The 27545-nt window shown below is 42.7% G+C and overlaps 1 protein-coding gene across 8 annotated transcripts in view; it reads left to right on the forward strand.

Annotated features, from left to right (window-relative positions):
• Positions 1-27545, forward strand: part of TBL1XR1 (TBL1X/Y related 1) — a 120543-nt gene that overhangs the window by 82998 nt on the left and 10000 nt on the right. For 5 of the 8 annotated variants that reach the window (XM_082319424.1, XM_082319423.1, XM_082319427.1 and 2 more), the window contains 10 exons: positions 16064-16166; positions 17942-18087; positions 19552-19771; positions 21815-21947; positions 22150-22291; positions 22594-22657; positions 22759-22856; positions 24639-24699; positions 25926-26047; positions 26537-26611. In XM_082319424.1, coding sequence (XP_082175550.1) covers positions 16109-16166; positions 17942-18087; positions 19552-19771; positions 21815-21947; positions 22150-22291; positions 22594-22657; positions 22759-22856; positions 24639-24699; positions 25926-26047; positions 26537-26611 — 1119 coding nt within the window. In that variant the 5' untranslated portion in view covers positions 16064-16108. The remainder of the gene's footprint in view (positions 1-16063; positions 16167-17941; positions 18088-19551; positions 19772-21814; positions 21948-22149; positions 22292-22593; positions 22658-22758; positions 22857-24638; positions 24700-25925; positions 26048-26536; positions 26612-27545) is intronic. The other 3 variants (XM_082319429.1, XM_082319428.1, XM_082319430.1) reach the window with 1 other exon arrangement.

Below are 27545 nucleotides of genomic sequence, written 5' to 3' on the forward strand. Positions count from 1 at the left end.
GAAGAGGAAATGTCCTGGGTTTGAACTTTTTATCTTAATTGGATCCTGTGTGACTTTCAGCCCATTCAGTAAGACTTTCTTCAGTAGACTGTCCTGCTTCTACTGTACAAAGCCAACAGTTTTAAATTTTAAGGTTTTTACGTGTGTGCATAGGCACTCATGCAAGCATTTGCATCCGGCTTTGAAGGGTGCTTCCCTCACAAAACAAAAACTTTATATACAACAGGCTGCTTTGGTATAGCTTTTTTTTTTATATCCCATGTGCTATACAGAAAAGCAAAAATAGTGTTCTTTTAAACCATCTTTTAATATTTTTTTTGAAACTCATTGCGTATCCCTCTACAGGTGTGTTCAGGTTGCTTTTACTAGTCAGACCCTCTGTACCCTGCCAGGTTAGCAAGAAGAACATTTGGTACGCTTCTTTTATCTTCCAAGATCAACAATGCCATTGCTTCTACAGATGCAGGTGACTTTACGGTGTGTAGGAGCCATCTGGGGCTGTGTTATGGCAGGCATGTTCATCGGATCTCTGGGAATTTTTCCTTCACAGTAGTATAAATATGCCTCTAGACTTAAACACTGATGAAGTATCAGAATTTGGCATTCACTCAAAGTTGTCCTTAGTCTACGATAATTTGAGTTAGGAAAAATATTCCATTTTCAACAGACAGGGAAGGAAGCTTGTTTTTATTTTTCAGGGCATTTTGTGAAAGAAAAGACTGCTCTTGATGATTCAGATATTGGAACAGCTCCCAGTTAAAAAAAAAAAAAAAAGGATATATTGCAGGGTATGGAAAATCTGGTCAAGGATGATGACTGTATTGCGTGTCTTTTCTCTGTATTATAGGCATATCACCTCAGCATATATGTTATTCTTAATATTCTGCCAAAAGACCCTTGGTACAGCTTCAGTTAGAGAAAAAAATAAGCAGATGCTGAAGGCAGGAAGGGCGACCAACTTAATGTCTAGACAACCTTTGAAGCCACGAGTGAGTTTTTCATTAAATGTATATACTTGAAGGGAAAAATCAATGCTATTTCTTATGGAAATTCGTGTATAGCTAATATAGATGGAGACATTCTCTGCCAAAATACACAGCACTGTGGCCTAGACAGTATAGTTTTGCTCATGACAGCTTACACAGTCAGACTTTGAGATGTGGTACAGAGTAGGATGTAGAGATGCAGAGATTGAATGTCTGCATTGAAGGTGGTTATTGTAGCAGAAACTGATAATTATATAAATTAAAGAAAGAGATACTTGCAGGCTTGCAAAACAATCTGGCCCTTATTGCAGAATTACTGGGGGCGAGGTGGTTTTGTCGGAGCTACCTGCGTCCCGACGAGGGTCTCGTGTCTGCAGCTCAACTTCTTACGTAGGTGAGTGTCCAGTCCCACGCTGGAAGCTGGGGCACGGGCTCCCCAGGTCACTTCATTGCCTCTCGTTCTTTGGTTATTGCCTCGCTGCCTCCTAGACTGTGTGCGGCGCAGCCGCGACAGACCAACGATGGCAAAACGGTGGCCCAGGAATGCCCAATCTTTTATTTCAGTAAAAATAAAGCAGTACTCAGCCCTCACGACCTATGCCAGCAGCCTTTATAACCTGCCTCTGGACTGCCGTTTCCAGAGCTGTCTCAGGCACCCGTGCCCGCTTTCCCAGCTGCCTTGGCTGGTGCAGCATCTCTGAGATGTTCCTTGGGTTGCTGTTGCTTTATTTCTCTATTACTTCTTAATAGATTGCATCCGTATTGCAGATTGGTATATAGCGCAGTGAAAGAAGAAATGAGAATTTTACATTGGTCTCACATTTTTGTTATTTTAGGTTGTAAATAGGAAATAGGGTAAGTACGTCGGTCGTGCTGTGTCGCAGCCTAAGACTAGCGACTCACTGCGTGCTGTCTGCGGCTGCAGGCGGTCGTGTTCATGGTGGCTGTGCCCAGTCTCCTTCGGAGGGCTAAGATCACAGATATTAAACTCTTACTGTAATACTTGATGTAAATTTAACAGATAAGAAGAGCTTTGACTCTTTGAATACCAAAAATAATGTTTGTCAGACAGTGTTTGTTTCTTAAAATTATTTCATGGGTTTTGAGAGATGCATCAACGTGGTCTTAGGAGGTACCCAGAAAAGGCCAGTACTTCACATCCCGTTCCTCGTTAGAAGTCAATTCCAAGAAGGCTTCCAAGTGATTTAGGTGCTTCTGGAAAATTTAGCTACCTAATTTCAAAGTCCACCTGAAGTTAAATTTTGAGGTGTTAAAGTAAGTACGGTTGGTTTCTGATCGACTTCGGTAGTCCTTTTTCTAAAATAAATTTGTAAGTGTTAAATTCATTTTAATTAGTACATCTCTCTGCTCTGATTTAAGCATTTCTTCCTGCTGATTAGTCTTTAATTAAAAAAAAAAAGCCTAGGTGAAGATGGTTTCATACTGCCCTTTCGCACTTGGTCTTGTCTGCATTGGTAACTGGTTTCTGCCATTTAAGCTCAGACACTGCAATTTGATTGTCCTTGAACAAAAATGTGCTACAGTTCTAAGACAGCTTATAAAGACTCATTGCTGCGGTTTGCACTTTTTAATGCTGTTGTTGCATTTGGTTTTATTTGGGAGTAAAAGAAAGTGGTGTTGTAGGTGGTATCGGTGGAGTGGCTATGAGGAAGGGGTGTCTTGTGTTGCAGATTAGCAATCTAATAAGGCAGGGACGGCGGAGGAGTGTGGGAGCAGACGTATCTAACGTAGATTCGCACGTTCTTTTTTTATGTTGATGTGGCCAATTGCAGAAGCATGTTATCTGTTATTTTGGTTTTGCGAAAGGTGGGTTTTTTGGGGTTTTAAGGTCCTGAACTCACAACGGTTATTTACCTGCAGATTCCCGCAGGCTCATTTCAGGCTGCTTTGGTAAACAGGGCTGGATGTGAAAATGCTTGGGTAAAGGAGAGAGCTGGGGTTTTAATCTGAGGGTAAACTTTCTTAAGCCTTCTTTAAAACTCTCCGTTCATGCATAATGCTGCAGTCAGTCATGAGTTACACATCTTTAAATCTTTTAGGTGAACATCTTGGGGCTAGAAAGAACTTGTCAGTTTACATTTAATTTATTCCAGGCTTTAGGATATGTTTCATGGCTGTAGAGAATTTAAACACTAAATATGATGAATGTTAGCACATATTTTCAATACCAATACTGCAGTTAGATTCTCAACATGTTTAATATCTGTGTTAATAGAGAAAACCATGTCTAAAGCACAGTGTATTTCTACTATTAACATTCGTAAGTACCAATCTACCTGTTTGCCATCAGTCCAGGACTCATGAGTAATATTGGCCTTGTCCCAAGTAGTCAGTAGTAGTCAGTTTTCTTTTTATTAAAAAAACCACAACAAACCCCTGCATTCTTAGTGTAATTAATTCATTGTTTTCCCTATCCAAAGGGCACTGTTTGCTTTTTCTTCATCCCAATTTAAAAAAAAAATAAACAAACAAACCTGGCTGCCTCTTCAGTAAGTAGCAGGTTCTGGTGTAGTGTTGATTAATGGCCACTAAAGCTGGAGATGAGCTCTTTCCTTGTTAACAGTTTATATTTTCCTGACTTAAAATTGTAATAAATTGTAACTGAAGGATCTTCTCCGTGTCCTGTGAGGTTGTTAGGGTTTTTTTTTTTCTTTTTTTCACCCCATTATGGTATTTTCTCACAGGGGTTTTACGTTTCATCCTTCATTTTTCAGAAACAGTGGACTCGGAGCTGTTAGTATTCAACAAAACATCTGCCTCAGGGAAAAATTGGCAGCTTTCACACACTCACAAAGGAATTTCAGAAAAATTATTTGTTATCCCCAAACTAGATGCTGCCAGAGTACATAATTCCAAAACTTCTTTTCTCATGGGAAAGGCATATAGGACGAGGCTTAACAATGAGGAAATAAGCTGGGTTTATTTGCATTTGGAATAGATCAAACCCTCCTCACCTGCTCTCTGAACAGGGCACCTCATTCCTGTCTCTCTCTTTCCCCCCTAATCAAATGGCACGTTTATATCCCCAGCACTGTGGAAGTTATGTGCCATGCCTGATAATCCAATATTTTTTTCTAAAATGTAGGAGTTGGGGAAGATGCTCAGACACAGAGAGATCGCCCCTTCTCCTGGGTCTTCCACTGCACAAAATGCTTCTCTTGCTCCGTTTATGTGGTTAGTCTTATTTATTATAGGGTTGTTCTCTCAACTTCTATGCTGCAAATAAAACCTACGCTTGGTATTAGCTTTGTAGGTGCCACAAAAGCTGAGGTGAGAGCGTTCAGGCTCGTACACCAAGGGCAGGGCAAATGGGCGAGCGGATCCTTTGTTGGAAAAGGTCATGTTCGTGTAGCTGTGTCCGGACCGATGTAAGGGCGTTTGGTTTTAGTTTGTCTTTGTTCACTGGGAAAGATGAACCAGGCCCCAAAGACCTGCAGGAATGTAGGATAATTACTGGAGTAATGATAGCAACCTTAATAAAACATAAAAACCTAGCATTTCACAAAAAAGCCCCAATCCAAAACCGTGAGGCAGTGGTGGCCTCTAATGAGTGGTTCAAAACTTAGACTCTAGCAAAATTCATCGCTGCGCAGCCGAATGCTCTCGGATCTTCTAGGCAAGGGCTGCTTGGGTCCCTACAGGCTCAGCCTCGCAGGAACCGGGGCACGCCACAGGGGAGGATTTGGGGTCTTTTTGGTTTAGTTTTGGTTATGGAAGAATTGGAGATGTGCAGTATGGGATGGACTTCAGCAAGGAGGTGCCCAAGCTTATGCTAGCATGAGCTGTAGACGCCAGCGCGGTGCAGAGGGGTGCCATGGGAAGGTGCTGTTGGCTCTGGCAGGCGCGCTCTTGGCCTGGTGCGCTCGTTCAGGTCCTGCGAACCTCTGCTGTGCTGAGTTACTCTGCGCAGGTATAACTCCAAATCACCTCCGTTTGTTGTTACGGCAGCATTAAAAAAACTTTCTGATCAAGAATGATGGAACCCACTGCAGTAAAGGCACTGAAGCGAGTGTCTGAAGTGCAGGCGCTTCAGGACGTGACTCAGGGCACAAGGCTAAACAAGCAAGGGCAACTAAAATGAACAGGGCTTAGCTGGAATAGAAATCACTGTTGTTGAAGATGAATTGAATTGTTTTCAACCACCAGAGTTTATTTGTGCAAAATGTTAGCAACTCGTGTTGTAATGGAAAAGTAGTGGAAGAAGAACGTAGACGAAGAAATGACTGAAGGAGGTACAGATAAAGTCAGCGCTCTTGAAAGCGGTTGGCGAGATGAACTCGGGAGTGCAGAGTATGTGTAGGCAGTGTGTGTTGGAGAGGTGAAAACCAGGGCAAATGCATGACCACAGGCTCAAGATCATATGTCAGATCAAGAGATGAAAGCCAGAAGATGGATCACCAGCTTGGGAAAGATAGCAAGTGCTGCGGATAGAAACCGTAACAGGGTGACGGCACGGGGAAATGGGAGAGGAGCCCATACACCCGTATGAAAAAATCCCCAGTCAAGATAGGGATGCTATTGTAGGAGCGCAGAGATATCTTTCCACAGATGTTTGTAAGAACTACATATGCTGTTTTATTACCATCAGGTAGCGATATAAATGTATTAATCATAACAAATAGAATCCTTGCCAGGCCACATGGTCACTAATCACCGTTCCACAATAAGATTTCCAGAAAAAAATAAAAAATAAAAACCAACCACAATCACAGCAGTTGAAAACCGACTAATTACAAAAGTCTGCTCAAACTTCAGTAGTTTTTCATTGACAAATAGGCAGCATTAGTCCAAGCTCAGGATGAATCTCTTTTTGTAAGCCATCAGTATGCAGGGCAGCAGCAGCAGCATCGTGAAAAACTGTGTCACTGTTAGTGCACCAATATCCATCAGCTCAAGCGATTGATGTAGATATAATCACGGTCTCTAATGGAAATAAAGTCGGGGTAATGGAAGATTGTCACAGGATCAATGTCTCCTGTTTTGAAAACAAACCCCCTCAGCTTTGCCTTCGCATTTCGGTACCAGCAGGTGACCACATCATTCAGTTCAATTGACACAGTCCCTTAGAGCCCCGAGTGATCTATTGTGGGACCATCAGGAACAACGTCTTGGGAAAAGTGGAATGTTCTTGATCAGGCTTACAGGCCACGTTATTTGGTGGGTTTTCCAGCAGTGAAAATGAGAATAAATCAACCGAGAGCAGCAACTTAGCACAGTATGGAGATCTTTAACTCTGTTTGTTTAATTTCTACATGTTCTTGAACAAAAAGCTTGAACCGTAGCACTTGTGCTTATTTTCAATGGTGTGTGCTCACAAACAGAAGGCGTTTTTTGGACGTTGCCCCTCCCCTACCTTCGTCTCAGCAGAAGCTCTTCATAGGGCTCATTTTGACCGGCTCAAGAGCTCTTCTCAATCAGTTATTTTCTCTGAAATTTTTACACAGTTTGATCCAAGCGAGGATTAATGGGTGTGCTCCCACATTCATCCATAATTAATTTTTTGCGAAGGCTTTAATGCAGCACAGGATATTAGCGGTCGCATAGTTGCATGCTTAAAACTGGGTGCATGCCGAAGAGGTATATTGCATGGGATTTTAAACAACGTAGCAGATCATGCTTCCTCCAGTTTTCATCTTTCTTGCACTGGATTCCAGCAACCTTCTGCTATTCTGTGCCGAGATCCAGAGAATATTAGTAGGCTGTTATTTTAGCACTTAGTAAAGCCATTTAACGATTTTACAAAGCCTTCTTGAGACAGGGTCTGTCAGTTTGATTGCGAAAGTCTTAATCTATTTAAATTAGGTATTCCTGAAGGATTGTAACTCTGTCTAAAGGGACATCCTTCTGACAGCCTGAGAGTGGAAGCTCTACAGCTTGCTCGACCTTACCGCTGTTCCCGTGATGGCCCCTCCAATGAGAAAACGTTCCCTTTTGGGGGACAGATGTCTCTCCCTGGAGTAATGCCAAGCATTTGTCGGGTACTTCCCTCTCCATTACAGAGTTAAGATATATTTAGCGTACAGAGCCTAGAAGGTGGACTTTGCAGGTCATCTTGTGAAGTCATCCATGCTGGCCAAACCTGTACTACTGCCTGCCCAGGTAAATGTGCGAATTCTGGTCATCGATCAGAAGCGATCTGTTTCTGATCAGTTTTAGAAATGCCGCATTTCCAGTTTTGCTGCTATAGGCATCTGCCCAGCTTGTGTGCAGGTAGGATGGTCTAACCCTGAAGGTCACCCCATCAAGCCACGGGTTCTTCCTCTCTGAAAAATGCCTTTGGTCTGGATTCGGTGTTTGATCAAGGAGAATTTCATAATGTTTGGTTATGTTTCCCGGTGTGCTCTGAAAATTATTTAAGTATTGAAAGAGGGTGGTGATTTAACTTTTTAACTACTGCTTCTGGACAGTTTTTCATTTAATCCTAGTTTGCCTGCATCAGTGGGCTTGAGGTCTGTGATTGACCTCTCCTTGGCCGCCTTCAGGCGAGCGAGACGGGATGGCTGGGCTTGGGATCTCGTGGGGAGGCGGGGAGGGATGGCTCTCATGGAGTAGTCAAAATTGAGGCAGGACTTTCTGCTGGGGGTTTTACTGGCATACGGGTGCACGTTCTGAGCGGCTGGGTTTAGCTTTTAAGTTTTGAAGGAATAACATATTTGCTCCTGAAGAAAGATGTATCAGAACTACCTCCATTTCAACAGGGTTGTAATTATTGTGCAGAAAAGTTGTGCCTGGAAAGAGATGTCTGTTTTCATTGTTCCGCAAACAGTTGCAAAGTCTTTAAAATACTAATATACAATACCTTCTTGCTATTCTGATACAGGAAATAAGGAGAAAAATCACTGCCAAACACATCATTTCTTCTTGTGTTGCACTGTAACAAGGAAAAAAAAGAGGTTTGAGAACCTAAAGAGCGTTGAATAAAGTATCAGTACCAGAAATATCCCTGTTTCTTTAGTCAGTCTAGGGATTTACAAAACATGGCTGCCAAGAATCACTGCAAGATGCCCTATAGCTGTCCAGGAAGATGTATTTTTAACTCTAGAAAGCATAGAAGTTTGCAGCTTTGTAGCCGTAGCCCTGGAAATAGGATACGGAGTATGCTGTCGCTTGCCTCTCCGCTGTAACATCCGGAATCCCCGTCTCCTGGGTCACACAGCATATGACTTTGGGGAAGAGATTCGTAGTTCAGTAATTAAATACTACTTTGCTCTAGGCAAAACCAACAAATGGGCTTCATCTGCAGCTCATTCTGTAACAGTACTTGGGACTCTGCTTGGCCTTTCTGGGGACTGAGTACTCAGATAAGTAGACAGTAACTGTTATTTTTAGCTAAGGTTTTGGGTGGGTTTGGTTTGTTGGGTTCCCCCCCCCCCCCCCTTCCCTTTCAGGGTTGTAATTCTCTTTCTTCAGAAAATTTCAAACTGGCTTTGTCATCTTGTCTGCTTCATACTCTCAAATTGGCAGGGAAAGACAGAGGCTGTTGCCATAAATTAGGTCACTAAAGCTGAAGTACAGAATACAAATATTTATCGCCTGAGCTAAGGAAAACAATTCAGATGAGGAAAGGAAAAATGATTTTTTTTTTTTTTTTTTTTTTTTTTAGCATTCAGAAATGAAGCTGTATTCTTGAGATTAAAAGCAAAGCAGCGGAGTTAAGAGATGAACATGAGAAGCATCTTTGGTTTTAAATTGCTAGAAGGAAAACTAGCAAAGCTTGATCATATGGGAAATCAGTAAGAAGGTTCATTAGGTAGAATTACAGATAATTTTTTATGCACGTTCACATTTGACATAGATTATTGAATCTTAAAATAACGAAAAGGGCACATTTAAATAATAGCAATTTAGAGACACAGGTAAAAATGCAGAAAATGAGATAACTTTCATTTTGAAATATATTACAACAAAGCTGATGCATTTAATTTAAAAAACGTTTTCCTTTGAATTCAGAAGGTTAGAAAGAATTCCTAATTGCAGATTGTCAGATAGCAGGAGAACCTTAATAAGGGCTCATTTGTATCGTGCCCAGTACAATATTGGACCCCATCTCTCAAGTGAGGATGTGAAAGAGCAAATAGGAGTGTTTAGAGCAATTAGTGGATACAGTTAAAGAAAACACAACTTTTTTTTCTTCTTCTTTTTAAAGTACAAGAAAATGTTCATTTTGATTGAGATCGATGTCTAAAAAATTCTTACGCAGAAGGATGTACAACATTGGTCATACACATACAGGAACCCCTGGTGTATTTTAGGAGTTTTCCTTTATAAACCATTTCTAAAGGACTGTGCACGCCTCTGCTGTGGCTGTAGGCTTCCTGAGTTCAGCTCATTTCGGGCAGACCCACTACGTCTCGGGGAATCATAGAATCGTTAAGGTTGGAAAAGACCCTTAAGATCATCGAGTCCAACCGTTAACCCAGCACTGCCAAGGCCACCACTAAACCATGTCACCAAGCACCACCTCTACCCGTCCTTTAAATCCCCCCAGGGATGGGGACTCAGCCCCTGCCCTGGGCAGCCTGGGCCAGGGCCTGACAGCCCTTTCGGGGAAGAAGTTTTTCCTAATATCCAACCCAAACCTGCCCTGGCGCAGCTTGAGGCCGTTCCCTCTCGTCCCAGCGCTTGTTCCTGGGGAGGAGAGACCGACCCCCACCTCGCTACAACCTCCTTTCAGGCAGCTGTACAGAGCCTTTGGAGAGCGTTTGAGTAGAACAGCAGCCACCACCACCAGCGTTTAGTGGAGCCCTGGATTAAAACTCCAGTTCCGCAAGCTGCTCACGCGGCGGATTTGGTATCTGAATGAAGTCCTGCTGAAACCTCACAAATCCAGGAGTTCGCCTGCCCCGAGTGGCTGGATTTAAATAGCACCCTTTCCACTTTCTTCAGCACCTCTCAGCTGATAAATGGAAGCATGGTGGCATTGGTGCCTCGCTGTCTTAATGCGGTTGGAGAAGCGTGGAGCTCCGTGTACCGGCGCTTTCCGGGGCTCGGGGCTATCGCCTGTCCTGAGCGGCCGCGGCAGCAGCCCCATAGCTGCCGGGTTCCGCAGGTAGGTCTGCCAGGCCGAGGGACGCCCAGCGTTAGCCGCAAAGCGTGACGAAGAGCAGTTGTGTATCACACGCAGGATTTTATTTTTAAGAGAGGGAATACAGAATTGGAATAAAACTTTCCAAAGGACGTGTACGCACCTTCAGGTTTTTTGGGTGGGATTAAAAACCTGCGCGTTCCCAGGTTGGGTCATATAATTGTTTGTTTTTTTTTTTTTTTTTTTTTTTTTTTTTTTTTTTAACCATCGTGGTCATTAAAAAAAGTAAGATCCCTAAGCAGCAATTAAAAAAAATGGTATCGCTGTCTATGCGCGCATATGCTGGCAAAATATTTTTCCGGATTTCTTGTGAAAGAGGAAAAAATAAAAGGACTGGTGACAATATTTCTGTTGTAGGAGATTTATTGTTTCTGTAGCCAGACTTCTGTTTTCCATGGATGAATGTAGCCGTCTGTTTATATCTGAACATTAAACGTTTTTCAGAGCTACCCAGAGCATTAGCTGTTCCCTTTAACATATCATATTTGGTATCAAACTAATGCTTGGTATGTTTGGGGGAATTATTAGTCACAGCAGCCTGCCAGGTTTTTCTATCATCCTACCTATTAGGATGTGTTAGAGCCCACCTAAATCTGCAGAAATATTACTTTCTTAGGCTGTTGTTTGGTGATACAATAAATCTAACTGTAGTAAATGTACTATGATGTGTTATAAAACTGTGATTAAGAGATACAAAGTGCTAATCTGATGTATAAACTTTCTCTGCCAGTTCAGGTTTGTTAAAAAAAAATAAAATAAAAAAAATCCCCCAAACTGCTAGGCCAGGAGCCATATCGGGCAGCATCTGTTCTCTAGCATTTGGCATGAACCTGGAAGAGGAGTACAAAGCTAGCGTAAACATGCGGAGTAGAGTAATAATTTGTCAGAAATGCAATCAGAGTTGTACCGTTGGGCGCCCATTAGCCTGCAGCTCCGGTGTTTGTGAGAGCGGATCTTGATCTCGTTATAAGGGATTTTACTTGTAAACGTTACCCCACGTATGAATGCGCGTGAATGGTCCCCAGGGGGTGGAGGAGCCCGTGGGAGACCCCGCGCGCTGGCGTGTCCGAGTTAGGGTGGGCGTCGGACAGAAACGTTTTTGCTATGTGGAAGCTTAAGTCAGAGTTGGTGTCTTGGCTCTGGGGCAAGGAACCTCATTGCCTTTGGAAAAAGTAGTTGCCAAATGAGTTTTTGGTGTGCTTTCTGACACGGGTTCGGAGTGGGAACGAGCGGGTCAGTTTGTCTGAAGCGGAGACGTGCGTCTTGTCCGTTCCTGGCCTAGGCACATCTAGTGCTTGAGTAGGTCCTGAGGCCGGCATCCGTATAGGCAGCTGACTTTTATTTTACGGCTGATATGTTTTACGCCTGATAAATTTGGGGAGTTCAGGGACTTTCTATAGCGACGTTAAACATTACCTGGGATATCTTGGTAGTATGCTGATTCTAATTGAACAGTGGTGTTACACACCACAGGCTCATCCTCTGGGAAGGAGATCCTACAGATAACCAGTGCCTGTGGCTCGGTGGTTTCGGATGATCGAGGGGAAAACAGGGTGACGGGTTACCTACGCTGTCACACAGTCTTGTTGGCACTGCGGCATTGCTGAGCATCGCAGGGACGTGTGGGGCTTGAGAGCCTGAGAAGAGGCATGATCCTGGTGTGGCCCCAGGGACTGGAAGCCCATGAGCTTTTGGGCAAGGTTCGTAAGCCCTTGTGCACATTCTTTTTTTACGTATTGGTTTGCTTTTTGGTTTTTCTGTTTGTTTGTTTGCTTTTATTTAACCCTAATTTTACTGCTAAGGAATCTATTTCACATGCACTGCGACTGCTCCGAGGTGCAAAATAACAGTAGGGGCAAGCGGGAGAGATCCGCTTTAAAAGCGCGCCCGGAGCTAAAACAGCAGTGTGGGTGCATCGTACTTTGCCATGTTTCCTGTAAATCCACTTTATAAGGGCCAGAAAAAAGGGCCTCAAGGATCTTGTTACGTTTTCAGAATGGATTTGGGACATACAGGTGCAAATGTATTGAGATATTTTTAATGGTCCCTTTGCAAATTAGACTAGAAATCTAAGACTGGTAGGAATTATGTGTCATTTCTACTTATTTTTGGCTTATTTTTCTGTGTCTTTTCGATTATTTAATTGCTGTATCTAAAATAAAGAGCAGTATTTATTAAGTGCCCAAAATAAGTAGTCAGTTGCACATGGAAATAGTGGATTTGGGGGAAATAAACCAGCATTAATGACGTAGATTCGTTAGTACGTGGGGTATGTGTGCACACGCATGGGTGCGTACATAAAGATAAATGTGTTTTTTCTCCTCTAATTTTCTTTTTTTTGGCCTTTTCTTTATTTGTATTACCGTTTGCATTTACATGACTCCACTTCTAAGAAATCATCTCCGTTACCTCCCAAACAAGCCCTGGGGCTGTCTTGGGGCATTAGGGAAAATGGAGTTCACGTGGTTTGTAGTTAGCGGGTTTATTTTCTCTCCCGTTCCTCTTTTTCTCTGGCAGACATCCTTGGCAAATTGTAACTTGATGGCCATGCGTGTGGAGCTCTGAGAGCAACGCGACCGGTGGCTTTGGGGTCGGTGGGTCCCCGCTCCGTCCCACCTCTGCTCCTTCTCGCCGTCACCCGGGCTGCCTGGGCTCATTCCCGCTGGTGGCTTCCCGGGAGCTGTGAGCGAGGCGGGGGGAGGCAGCACGGCTCCCGGGGCTGGAGACAGCAGCCCCTTCCCCATCGCGCGCCGGGGGGGTTCACGCAGCTCTGAGCTGCTGCTGCAGCTGCCCGCAAAGCCCGCTCCCGGGGCTGGAGGCGGCCACGCCGCAGGGCCCTTTGCTGGGGGTCTTTGGCTTTGCCCCGAGTTTTGAGGGTTGGCAGCGTAAGCCCGGCAGCCGGAATCGAGCCCGGTATCAATTCCAAATTTGTCAAAGGGAAATAATTATTGTATGCTCTCCTATCTGCTTATCTCCTCTGTAAAGTGATAGTTTGCTTTGGGGGCTGGAAGGAAGGTGGTTTGGCGTTGCTTGTCCTCCTCGCGATTCCTGGCGTCCCTTGGCCGGGCGGTAGCCGGGGGTGGCTGCCGGCGGGCGCTGGCTGAGCCGCTGGGCCGCGAGGGCCGCTGAACACAGAAACGAGCTTTCAGACAATTTAAACAAGCACCGAAAAAACGGATAAAGCACCATCATGGTAAAAAAACTGGAACCTTTTGCACCCTTTTCAGTTTCATGTCCTCACCAGGCCAGCCGTGTATCTGTGGGACGCGTTTCTGTGTTTTTCTAGTCGTCAGGGTACAAAAGCCGGTCTTGCACTGCCACCTCCCGATAGCCGGGCAGGCCAGCAGCGGCAGGGCTCGTCCTCGCCTCCCAAAGCGTCGCGTGGAAAACACTTCGAACCGTCCTTGAATAATGGTACGCATTTGACTTGGGCAGAGTGAGTAACACTTTTGACAGACGAGCAAAACATCAGCTTTTTTTTTTTTCTTTAGCTCTCTAGCCACATAACGAGTGAATTTATGTGGCATCTCCACAGTTGTGCTTTGAGTGGGGAGCCCTCTTTATATTAATAATGCAGGTCTTCTCTATGTAGCAAATACCACTTGCGTCTGATATCTGTACTTTGATATTTTTGGATGACGCAGCAAGATTTTAAAAATCAGTAACAGACCTATGAAACAAATACTACCGTCTGCGCGTGTGATGTAAAAAGGCTTCTTTACAAGTCTTTTTAATTACCTTTTCTTCTTAAGGAAAATATCGTTCCTGTTCCTACAGAACTTGTCTTTATTTAAGACTACTTGTTACAGAGAATTTGCGCCAGGTATGACAACAAAACAGCTGAATAAAATTAGTGTTTGGTTCTGCACATGGTAGAATGTGTTGCTAATGCATGAAATGGCTAAAATGGCAAAGTATATTGTAATTTGGTGGGTATGCCTTGTACGTCGGGCATTGCTGGAGGCTGTGGATGGCGTGGGGTAGGGTTAGTGTCGGTGTACCTTTACAAGTTGTGTTGCACTAGCTGGAAGTTATTGTACTGGAGCAGCTATTTTTTCCTTTAGAAATGAGAAGTATTTAAGTAGCTCTGCATTTTTATTTATTTCCTTAAGAAACTAAAGCCATCTGCCCCCCTTTGGCAGTGCAGTATGCTCGAGCCGCTCTATAAGCACCTGATCGGGGTTTCCATGGATGTGTCAAGCATCGTGTACAGGCCCCCATTTCCCATGCAGGCCAACCCCGGCTCTCCCGCTCGGGTCCCGGTGGCCCCGGCTGGGTCTGAGCCCTCCCTGCGCAGCTCTCGGACCGTGTCGCTTTTCCGTGCCCTCCCCAGACGGAGCGGGCAGCGCGCTGTTAGCTGGGCGGGTGGCCGCGCCGCTGGGGCGGCTTTTGGGGTGTCCATGTGCTCATTGAGTCGGTCGTGTGTGGTTTCGGGCAAACACGCTCCTTTTGACGTCCGAGTTCATCCTGTGGCCTCTCCTCTTCTGGAGAAGTTTAATTGGGTCTTTCCTTTACAACATTATGGGGCTTGTAGGGAAGTCACATCTTGGAGGGCTCTTCCCACTGTCAAATTTGGTTGCAATTGACTGGTAAAATTCAAAAGTTAGATGACAAGAAAGAGAGTGTGGTCATTTTCTCCTGTTTCCTTGGGAAATCTTGCTAGGAAAAGATGCCTAGAAAGAATAGGTATGGCAGCCTTATAAAGCCGACCATAACGTTGTAGTTGTTGCTTACTGCTTGTATTCACCACTTTCCCGCTTTGAGCAACGGTGACGAATGCCCTGACCACGCAGCCACGTAGCGAGAACTTTTTATTTTGAACAACGCAAGAAAACCCGTTCTCCAGCCCTTTTTTCACATCAGATTCAAGTCAAACTTTGTCGAATAACAGTAGGAAAGTTGCTTACCTTCTCAGACTCGTTCCACAGAAGAAAACGATGGTGGTGGGCAGCTGGGTAAAAACCTTGAAGGTCTGCTGCTGAAAAGTGCTGGGCGGACACTAGGAGCAGGAGATGGGCCTTATTTCATACCGTGTTCTGGAAGCTGATGTTTTTACTGGCTTACTAGATGTTATAGAAAGATCAGGATTTTCAAATGCTCAGAAGTCATGAGAATGCTCTCAAAAATGAGGCTTAAAGTTAGAGAAAATACTGTATTCTCTCTCTTCATCTTTTTCGTGTTTTAAAGGCTCTTGTTGCCTCATATTTTCAAAGTTTGTCATCAAAAGTATATATATAGTCTGATACATTATTTGTCTTGCTAAATATTTATCATTAATAAAATCAAGGGAAAATTGTGTGCATATATCCATCAATATTTTAAAAAGCATTGATTGAAAGCCTAGAGAAATGTTACTAAAAATGGTCTGTTTAAAGGTTGTCTCTAATTTCAAGAATTCCTTTTGCAAAGCCTAAGTGTATGACTGAGACGTTTTCTAATTTTTAGTGGAAATAGCTGGGCTTCCTTTGAACAGCCGCAGTGTCGTAGCCCATATCGCACCTTTTTACTAGAGCAGGAGTACCTGGAGGTTGAGGTAGAAAGCACAGGTGAGAACTTGCCTGGACACCGAGGTGAAACCAGGTTCTCGGTCTTTGTTGGCCAGGCAGAGAGAAATCCACCTTTTGAAAAATGCGTTCCTTAGTAGTAGTGTTGATTAGATAAAACTCACTTGATTATTTTTTAAAAACCTGTGAAATGAGGCCTTTTTAGTACTGGTATTAAGCAGCATAGTTCCCCAGTCCGTACCAATTTGCATCATTTGAGAATCCGGCCCTTCAATATTTAAGTTACTGACCTTTATGTTGTGGTGAGACAAATGACTTTTTAATGACTACAGTAGACTTATTTGCATTATAAAATAAAACCGTTGTCTACGCTGCCAGGGAGCTACTTACTTTGTAAATATAACATTTGTTGAGAAATACGTATTAGGTACTAAAAATACTTAATTGACCCACTTTTTTGTTTTCAGGGTTGTGTCCTTTGTTGTGACCTCATGGTTTAACTGGGAATAAAGATGAGTATAAGCAGTGATGAGGTTAACTTCCTGGTATATAGATACTTGCAAGAGTCAGGTGAGTTTTTACAATTCTGGTTGTTAAACAATGCATAATTTATTTGGTATTCATCTGCAGCTGGCTTTAGCGAACACAGACTCATTTAATTATTTTGCCAGTAGGCATGTGCTTCTGCCTGAACTGTTTCTTGGTGTTTCTTCTCAACAAGAGAATGAATTCCTGCCAAGTTACCTTCTGTAACTTAATCAGATTTAGTCATTTGGAGTCTTCAGATGGCAGTCAACCAACTAAGGACTCACTCGATTGCTAGAAATGCATTTTCCTGGAGGTGGCTTATCTACAGGGTGACGATGACACTTTGCACCACTTTCTTTGGGGCTACTTGAAGAAGAAGAAGAAAGGATGACCACCAAAATACCGTTTTCTCCTGTTCTGTCTTGGAGTGATGATGCTCCTGCGAGCTGGTCTTCTGTGGCCGAATTCCTTGTCTGAACGTGACCGTAGGAGGGCAGATGTTGCGGTATTTCAAAGGAAGGAGTAGCCACTGTGACCATAGGACTCCTATCGTTTGAATCTCAGTACAGATGAAGAGATTTCGTTTACAGGAATGACTCTTGCGGTCTCAAAAGCCTCCCTCCCTGCGGGGCGTTTTCTTGGAGGATTTTGTCCTTCCGTGTGAGGCTAGCCGAAGCCTCCTGCTTCTTAGGAGGAAGAGCAAAAGACAGATGAATATTGTCGAACTTGGAAACAAACTTCAGGCTTCTTGAAAATGCATTTGATTGATGCAACGTCTGTCCACTGCTAATGTCCACTGTTCATGGACTTCTCAAATTGAGGCAAAGAAGCACCAGAAGCAATGGTGGATGGCAGAGTTTTTCAGTCTCTGCTTGTCAGAAGAAAGCAGAAACTCATTGTTCCGCCTGAATTTACTGAAAACTATGATATGTTCTTATTCCAGTTGCAGATTGCTTTTGTCACAGAAGCCAAACTTACAAAATTGCTTTATCTTCATCTGAAAGTTTGCAGGCGGTTTCCTAGTTACCTGACAGGGAAAAAAAAAAATAAATCAGTAGTTGGAAGAAAAAGTTCTGTGGCAGTAAAGTTAATTTGCTGAAACAACTATTTTTCTCTAGGTTAAATTCACCTTTTCAGGGTGATCGAATAAATAGCAGGCAAGTACCAGTGCTGCACCATAACATGCTTGCCACTTCTTAATCAGTGCGTAATACCGGTGTAGTTCTGAGTGCCAAAACACACGCAGTTATGGCAGCACTGTACCACGAGGTGAACTCTGTTCTACCTACAGATCCGTTTCATGGGTAACAAATCAGTGAGTAAAAATAACACATGAGTCTTGGTCTCTTGGAGATAGATACTTTATTAAATACTATATCCAATCCTATATATATAGATAGATAGATAGATATCTCTCTCTATATAGATAAATATAGATATAATATATAAATATAGAATATATTTATATATTCTAAAACTATATGTATAGTTTTAGAATATATAAATATATACAAATACTATTGCATATTGCATATGTTATATTTTTATATTTACTCATGCACAAGTGTTTTGCCAATGATACCATAATAATAATTGCTGTGTTTATATAGAAACTTAGGTTTTGTCTTTTTTTACATTTAAACTTGAAACATGTAAGAGGGAAACAACAGAGGTGGTGTGATGAGGTTTTTTAGTTCATAAGCATGCTATAACTTTGTACAACTTGCTTAAATTTGTAAACAGAAGATCCTACAGAAGTACGGCAAGTAGCGTTGTCTGTCTATAAAGCAATCCTGATGTTTTTGCCTTGTCTTTAGGGTTTTCCCATTCAGCATTTACCTTTGGTATAGAGAGCCATATCAGCCAGTCTAATATAAACGGTGCTCTGGTGCCACCAGCTGCTTTGATTTCCATCATCCAGAAAGGTCTGCAGTATGTAGAGGCAGAAGTCAGTATTAACGAGGTAAGGAGGCTTTGCCTGCAGGAGCGTTATGTCCTTGCTTGCAGTAAGTTTGAATGCTAGTATTTTTTCTTAACTTTCTTGTATCCTATTTATCTACTTTTACTTCAGATTCCTTACTGCTGGTGTTCACCATGACTCCAGTGGTGGAACCAGAATGGAGTGACATAACTGGGTAGGGGTTCTGCCCCGTGCAGCCACACAACACCAGGCATGGTGTTCTGGCTCATTGCTTAAAGGTCCGTTGTCTGTAGAGTTTTTACCCTACTATAATGTTGTAGTAAATCCAGACAAGTGCAATAAGATAGTCATTGAGACAAGTAACCTCTTAATTGTTGTTTTCGTAGACTTGCGCTAGGGAGGTGGGAGAGCACTACGCGGCTCTCGTTTGGGTGACGTGTCGTTACGATGAAGTCATGAGAGCCCAAAGGCAAGGTTTCCGAATACAGGGAGGCTTTCAGTTTGTGGCAGGAAGGCTGAAGGTATATGCCAGTTTGCTTTTTGCCTCTGCTGGCTAATGCACCTTAAGCAGGGTCTATTAAATTTGGTGTTTAAATGGTTATTGCAGCGGTACCGAAAGCGGTGTATCTCCCTGCCTGATGCTGCAGATACTCACCCTCAATTTCCATTCGCATTTATGCCTGCAGGGTTAGCAGCCTTTGTGTATGTCAGTTATATTACAGAAGGAAACAATTTTTTTTCACTAATTCTGCTCTTTCCAGTCTCCCTCACGTCTTCTGTTTATGTGTAGTTTTCATAGTCCCAGTGAAGCAAATCTTTTCCCTTAGGAACCGTCAGAAAAATAAAGCAAGTGATTGGAATAGAAGAAGGAGACCCTATATTTATCGCAAGGAATCCTTCTGGCTCCTAAAAATAGATCCTTACAAAGCCCTCGCATATGTATAAGGGTGTTTGTAACTGGGCCTTGTCCATTTCAGGATAAAATTCTTCCTTGTTGTTTGAAAGCATGCCAGCACTGTTTAAAAAAAGGAAGAAAACTAGTCAACTCTCCAGATAATATGTTTATGGAAAGTATTAGTCTAATAAGATAGAATAACTTCACAAGCCAGTGACCCGACTTGCAATGTTTGCAGCTCTTCAAACAAACCATTAGATTTTGTTGCAGCCACTCATGTTTGAAATCATATTCATAGATAGCTTAGGGTATTTTTTGCTTTAGCAGACGATTTAGCAAACTCGAAGCACAGAAGTTTTGATTCCAGAAGCTCTGCCAGAGGCCTGCAGTGGCTTTTTTTTTTGCGTATTTATGGTGGCCACTTAACTTTAGACTAAAATTCCAATCCTAACCACAACAAAGATGAGGTATCGCTTCCAGCACCATTTGTAAACTGTTTTATTGTATTAAATCAAAACTTTTGCCTTAGTTTTCCTTGGAATTGTTGCCCATAATGTTAATTTGTACTTGGTGTTGTCTTTTTTTTGTTTTCTCCCTCTGCTGTAATTTAGGATGGTACCTTGTTTGATGGTAGGCCGATAGAGTCTCTCTCACTGATAGATGCAGTAATGCCTGATGTGGTCCAGACGAGACAACAGGCCTACAGAGATAAACTTGCACAGCAGCAGGCAGCAGCTGCTGCAGCCGCGGCCGCGACTAACCAACAGGGAGCAGCGAAAAATGGTGAAAATACCGCGAATGGAGAAGAGAATGGAGCACATACTATAGCAAGTAAGTTGAGAGAGAAATGACCTTAACCTATGTTAACATCCTTTCCTTGTCATTTATCACAGTACGAGCGAGTAGACAGTGAGGTAAGTGTGTAGGGGTACTAGGAACCCTTCAGCGCGCAGAGGGTACCTTGGTCACAGGTGACGCTTCAACGGATGGTTCTCACCTTTGACTGTCCCCAGTTCGATACTTGGAATTGCAGGAGGAAATGCAAACTTCTCAATTCATTAATTCACAACGTTCCACTGACCGGTCTCACTTCCAGTCCGGCTCCTTTCCCATCAGCTGAAGGTTTTTAACAGCGCCCTCTGAGAGCTCTTGCATAAAGAGGGGAAAAAAGAAGAATCAGAGACAGCTCTTTAAATATTGCACCTCCTCAGCGTCAGCCCCTGTACAAGGAAGGAGGAGAGGAGTCTGCTAATGCGCAGCTGGTCAAAGCCGAGCATTGCTTGGGAAGCTCCGCAGACTGTGACCGGCTCTCTGTAGGACAGGCTTCCTTCTCGTGCCGGGGCCATCGTGGCTGCTGAGGCAAATCCTCTGTCGTTCGTCTCCTTCACCAGTATCGGTTTTCATCGTTTGCCATTCAGAATTATTCGATGCGACTGCTTGCTTGGTTTATTCATTGGTTGTGACCGGTGAAACAAGTGGGTTTCATTTGTCATCAGTGGTCAAAGGGACGTACCTTACAATCAGGCCGAGTATAGAAAAGTTCAGGTCAGGCATTAAATGTGATTAGGAAAATCCTGTTCTGGAAGTCTGAATTATGCAGTTGAGAGGGGGAGTTACAGCTCTTGCTGCAACAGCACCTGAAGAAGAGACATTTTTAAGAGAATATTCCTATCAAGCCGTGTACAAGTTTTGCATTTTACAGCTGGATTTTACTAGGTTTTTTCATTATTATATATGATAAATAAACTGGAAATGTAATCTTTGGCTTAAACAAATAAGCTCTCTACTTTGATGCTTTCATTTAAAAATCTCAAAAGAATATTTTCTTTTTAACTGTGAACTGGATAGAGTAAGCGTAAACCTCAGATCTCGGCCGCCGTTAAATGTGATGCACCAGCAGCCCCTGCTGGCTGGAACACCAAATTATACTGGCATCGAGCCCCTTTAATTGAAGCAGTGTTTTATGTGGTGCTCTTTCTTAAAAATACGCATGTTCTAATAGCCTTCTCTGTTTTCTTACACATACAAACAGTGACAGAAACCCTTAATGTTAAATTAAGCAATAGATGTGAAACGGTTTGTTTAACCACAGCGAATAGATACGGAGCAGGTGAACCGTTCAGCGTTTTTTCTGTTCTGCACTTACACTTAGTGTGAATTTATTTTTAATAATAGAAAATGATTGATAGTAGCTGCCAAGAAAGCTGTTTTGTCAGTTGAATTACCCCCGCTCTGTTTTACAGAACAATATGGATTCAACGTCGCTTCCACGCAGAAAGCTATGTATTGCCACAATTGCACGGTGATTGCCGATGCAGTTTAAAAAGCTCTGTTATCAGTTTACTGCATCACCAAATGTTATTGTATTAATTAAAGCCATTTTGTAAACGAAGCGTCTGAGATGTAGATTTAAAACCTGTTTGACTGCAATTGGTGAAAAGAGAGATTTTTTTGAAAACAAATGTGTCATAAACGTATTTTTAAAGCAGAAGATAGACTAGTAACATATTGTACAATGCAGTATCGTGCCTGAAAGGCTGTGACTACTTTTAACATCATTATTTTTTAACATAGCAAAAAATTAACTTTTGGCCTCGATTTTGAAGTTTCAAAATTAAATCCATTTGGATGCTGAGGTTTAGGAGGGCTAAGAGCTTTCTCACATTTTTGAAACTCCCCATCTGTTTATAGTACTTCATAAATTGGAACTGGAAAAATAAAGGAACATTACAGCATGGTCAAATTTTGGTCCACGTAAATTGTGAATTAATTGTTACTCTCATCCCAGGAGCGTATGAACCATACAGTAGTTACAATGTGTTGTCCCAAAATATTAAAATCCACCTCTCTCTACTGTTGTTTCCCATAATGCAGATAATCACACAGATATGATGGAAGTAGATGGAGATGTTGAAATCCCTCCCAACAAGGCAGTGGTGCTGCGCGGCCACGAATCTGAAGTCTTCATCTGTGCCTGGAATCCCATTAGTGACCTTCTGGCCTCAGGGTAGGTGCATTAACCACGTCTGTACGCCGTGCCACCGCGCGTCGGCGTACTTCCTTAGGCTGAGGGCGGCAAGGTAAAATCATACCTGCCCCAGCGCCCGCTACGTCAAATGCCACAAGGTTTGCTGGTTTGAAAGGAATACTTCTTAAAACGGCATTAATTGGGAGAAGGAGTTATGTTCTCATTAGATCATGTTTCGTAGATCTGGAGATTCGACAGCACGGATATGGAACCTCAGTGAAAACAGCACGAGCGGCTCTACGCAGCTGGTACTTCGACACTGTATACGAGAAGGAGGGCAGGATGTACCCAGCAACAAAGACGTGACATCGCTGGATTGGAACGTAAGTAGAAATGGCAACGCTCAAAATACTCCAAGACAATTGTACCTGTAATTTTGCATAGCCAAATTTTAAGGGGCAGCAACTGCGCATCCTCTGCTACGGCTCCTGAAATATTTCTGGTTTTGAGTTGCGTTGTAATTTCTTGTCTTGTACTTCGGGGGCTTCTGGTCAATAAGTTGCGGTCAATGGAATAAATATCATAAATCTTATGCAGAGGTATTCTGCCTGAAATTTGCTTTGTGCTCTTTAGCTTTGCGTTATACAGTAAAAATAAATAAATAAAATAACTTTCTTGCTGGCAGAGTGAAGGTACACTTCTAGCAACTGGGTCTTACGATGGCTTTGCAAGGATATGGACTAAAGATGGTAAGTGAATTACTTTTAATTTCCAGTATGTTTTCCTGTATTGTGGCTCGCAGCATAGTTTTTTATTTTTTTAATGTATTCATATCAATATAAATTTTCAGGTAATCTTGCCAGCACCTTAGGGCAACATAAAGGTCCTATATTTGCGTTAAAATGGAACAAGAAAGGAAACTTCATTTTAAGTGCAGGAGTGGACAAGGTGAGATAATCTTTGGTAAAATTAAAATTCTTTCCTTCACCGTTATAATCTAATTGTAACCATAATAGCAAAGCTGTAGAAAGTAAGTAAATTAAACTATAGGCATGGGACGTAAATATGTACTTACAAAGAACTTGTTATGCTAGCTCTGTTTTCTTGTGTTTTGTAGCAGTTTATTGAGATGTTTTAATTTATGAGGTTTTAGTGTCCCCGGATCTCTACCCAGTTAGGTTAGCGTAGGTTAGAAAGTAAGTGCATTGAACGCAGGGGCATCAAACCTTTGTAAAACCGAATCATCTAAACTTTAATGAAACACTTTATGCATAGCCTCAGAAAAAAATCGTCCTAGAGGAACAGGTTGAGGCTGATTTGGGTATCGGTCAAGCCTGGGAATGATGAAAAAGGTTAGAGCTGGGACGTAGAAAAGTCGGTGTGTCTGACGGGGGAGGCGCCAGTAGCGCGATGCCACGAAGCTCGTTGTTTAACCGTGTTTTATTTCGCATCTCTCGACAAACTTAAAGACTCACAGGGTCTTCAAATTCAAAGCGGTTGTTAGTGTGAGAGATTTTATGCGTGGTAGGAAGGTTACACAGTGATGAAGCACAGACTTAAGATGAATTCAAAGAATAGAATAGACTATTCAAAAAGTAAGAAGAGTGTAGTTTTTCCTCTGTACCCGATTCAAGGTGCAGGAGTAAACACGGGCTTTCTCTTAGTGAGACTGGCAAGCTGCAGGCTCAGTGGGACCACAGCCCCACAGTGCTTAAACCTGGCAATGTCACTGTAAAGTAGCAGATTTTCTCTTTTATTTATTATTTTTTTCCTGCACGCATTTAACCTGGTTTGCTCCAGTGCCCAGCTCTGTAAATGCTTGTGCTGGCACAAAGGAAGGACAAGTAAATGTCTCAAAGCATGGAAAGGACAGGTTTCTTCTTTTGGCAGCTGTGATGGCTTATGCCAGTTTTTAAATCCTTGTGGAGGTACAGCTTTAATTTGCAGAAAAATATTCTGGAGGTGATGGAAGCCTCATTTCAGTCAATAAAACTCCTTGGACAAAGTATCTGAGATTATACTTTGAAAAATACTCTGCATTAGCAGAAAGATTGACCCAACCTTATGCTTCTTTTAAATAATTTGTGTGGTCAGTTCATGCGTCCACTGAATTCAGTGTCAGAATTTTCATTGATTATTGAGGTAGGTCAGGAATATTGGCATATAATATAGTGAATATAAAATACTAATTTTGTCATCTAAGATTTCTTTCATCAGAAGGATATCAGAAGGATTGGCAGAGAACAACGCAGAACAAAATTACACCCTTAAATCAAATCTTTCAGATTCTTAAGTATGAGACTAATTGTTTATGTAAAGATCTCCTTAGGAATAAATGAGTATTTGAAATTATATTTGAATATACAAATATTTGAAATTAAAATAGGTGCACAGAGTGGATTACAAGAATATAAATAGGACTAAGGAGAGAAATCTATTTAATTTTGTTTATAAAAGAAAAAACAAACTACAACCCCCTTCTTCCCTTCAGCCCCCAAAATGTTGTGATTAAGCACCTTTCTAATACTGCAACGTATTAAGGTTTTCTACTGTTGTCTGAACATCTGCTACCATTTCCTTTAGTACCGTCTAAAGCACTAGAAATAGTTTGCAGGTTTGGGCAACGGGGAGTAGGCTTGGTAGTCCGATACGTGTGAATGGTGGTAGTTGTGGGGAAATTAGCAATTTGTCCAAGTTTGTTTATTTTTTTTATTTATCTGTTTAATACAGACCACAATTATTTGGGATGCCCACACTGGCGAAGCCAAGCAGCAGTTTCCTTTTCATTCTGGTAAGTCTGGATTTGAATCACTCGAGACTGTCATCTGAAAAGACGAAAAAAGTGTTATTTATAAAATAAATTAAAAAATCTTAAGTTGATGGTGCTTATTTACACCATTTTAAAGTCTTACAGGCAGTCTTTGGATACTGACTCCCGTATTCGTTGTCTTATTAATTTTGAGGTTGTAAACAAAGATAGAATTGTTCTGATTTTATAATTAGAACTCACAATTTTATTGTGGTTCTGTGAAAGTCATTAGAGATAATCCAAATATTACAGCCTTTCTGTAGTACAGTGGCAGCCCCATCACGTGGGCGGGCCGCGAAGGATTCGTGTTTATCAGCTGAGGACCGCATTTGTCATCGTCCTGCTCCGGTGCTCCCCGCTCCGCGTCCCGCTGTTGCGCGCTGCCGGCTGCGCTGCCCCCGGCTCGTCCGGCCCCAGCCCAGCTGGGAGGCCGCTGGCCGCCCGGCTGGGGCGAGGGGCAGCCTCTCGGGAGGTCAGGCAAACGGCTCTGCGGGCTGCGTGCTCTGCAAGCCTGCCAGCATCAGCTGGAAAACAGAATAGAGAGGATGACGGACGTGTCGTTGAAGGGCCTTTAAGAAACGTGTCTCGTTTCCACTTTTTATTCCACTCGCGCTACGTTTTCAGTGGCGTGACAGCCATCAAAAACGTCAATTCTTGATTTACTCCAAGCAATTCTGTGTGCTATCTGCCATACATATCTTGGCTTGATCAAATGGAATGTGTCGCCCACGATTAAGCTTCAAGTTACCACACCTGATAATGCTGGAATTAAAGAAAGGAAGTAAATCATTTCCTTGCGCTGGCTGCCATCTGTCAGCACGGGCACGGACTGTTAGTGGAGATGAGCTCGTGCACGACCATGTGTGAAGGCGTGGGAACCTGTTCCTCCTGCTGACTCTTGAGATTTATTTACAGATGACTTAACTACAGGTGGTTGTCCTACCGCACTGTCTTCTGTATAGCTGTTTCATTTCAGATCTGTTCCATGTTTTAATGACTTCTATTAAATTTTGTTTCGTTTCGTTGTGTAGGACTGGTTTTGGCTGCGTTTCTCACTGTTCGTAGTGTTTGATTACCTTTAGAACTGCTATAAAATTAATGGTTGCTTCCTGTTGGCATTTGTTCTAAGGTGGTGCATGCTAAACTTGCAAATCAGACTCCTGCAAAATACATACCACAGTTTCAAATATCTCTTCTTTTTCTTTTAGCACCAGCATTAGATGTTGATTGGCAGAGTAACAACACATTTGCGTCTTGCAGTACAGACATGTGTATTCACGTCTGTAAACTAGGACAAGATAGGCCCATCAAAACCTTCCAGGGTCACACAGTAAGTACCGGGAAATTGGGGGTGCTATACGGTATTTTTATTAATGAGAGATTGGGGGCCCAGTGTGCAGCACTTGTGTAATGGCCGGTCTTTGGCAACGGGCAACAGATACACGTACGCAGGTAGCTGTAGTTAGGGTCGGATGGTAACTGTAGTCTCTATCGTTCTTAGAACAATTCTCACTCCCGTGTGCATCTTTTCTTACCAGTGCCAGGATGGCAGAGCAAAAGTGAGCTTTAGAAGAAGAAACACGGTAACTTTAAGACTTTGCTATGCACAGCCTGTGTTGTGTAAGAGCACGCACGGGAAAATGTGACGAACAGGTAGCAAAAAGTTGTTGTTATCGGAGGCAAATTAGGAATGAAAATTAAACGCTAAAATACTGACAATTACACAAACACTCATAACTGCTGTCCAACTTTATCTTTCATAAGCTGTCATTTGTAACGGAAGTGAAGACTCCAATTTATTCTCACTGTTCAATTTTAGAATGAAGTAAACGCAATCAAATGGGATCCAACTGGTAATCTTCTGGCATCCTGCTCCGATGATATGACTCTGAAGGTAACGGGAGTTGTGGTACTGGCTCTTGTCTCTGTAGGACTCTGCAGCGCACACCATTAGCGCGGGCAATCCGGCAGTATCGCTGTACTTGCCGCGTCGCCTAATATTTGCTCTTTTTTAATATAACAAGATTAGGCAAGCCTAGCGAATCCTTGTTAATCAGAGCCAAGCTTTGGTCCAGAGAACTTGTTCCAGGCTGCCACCCTGAGACTCGGAGCATGATTTATTAGGTGCTTTTAGCTGTTTACAGAATCAGGTCATTAATCATTAAGCTGTCACACCTGATGGTTGCTTTTGGTTAAAAGGAGAAGTTGGAATGCATGTCGCGCAACACACACAAGAATGGGTGACTAGCTCCTTTCCTGGTTTTCTTCTGTTTTCCCCTTCTTCCTAGTGAAAACCTTTGGCATATTGTTTCTTAAGAGACTGCGTGCGCTCCCTGGTTTTTCCGATTCATCAGGAGCCATTCTGCAGTTTTCAGTTGCACCTACACTTTTCCTCCAAATAATTCACAGCAACGTGCTTTCTTGTAGAACTGGGGCAAACTCATGAACGCAGAGGATACTGTCACTTAGACACAGGACTCCAAGGCGCACTAGAGATCCATACAAAAATACCGCCAGGTTCGATGCGCTCGAAGAAATGAGGCTGTGCTGCGTCCATGTTACCGATACCGTTCCATTACTCCCGTACTGCTTTATATTTAGTAGGTGTTCAGCACTACGGTTAGCAGAGTTTCAGGATTTGGTTTTTTATGTTGACAGCGCCGTCCTCCTAGTAGCCCTTGGGACAGTTATTTCCATCTAGCTCACCGTTGTTTAATCAGAGACGGGGAATGGCTGAACGAGCAGCCAGATATCCCCTCCTGTGCTGGCACGCCGTCAGGCACTTGCAGTGGAAATCACCGTATCCAAATATAAACATATAAGCATTA

Source organism: Platalea leucorodia (assembly GCF_965183815.1).
Source record: "Platalea leucorodia genome assembly, chromosome: 8".
NCBI lineage: Eukaryota > Metazoa > Chordata > Aves > Pelecaniformes > Threskiornithidae > Platalea > Platalea leucorodia.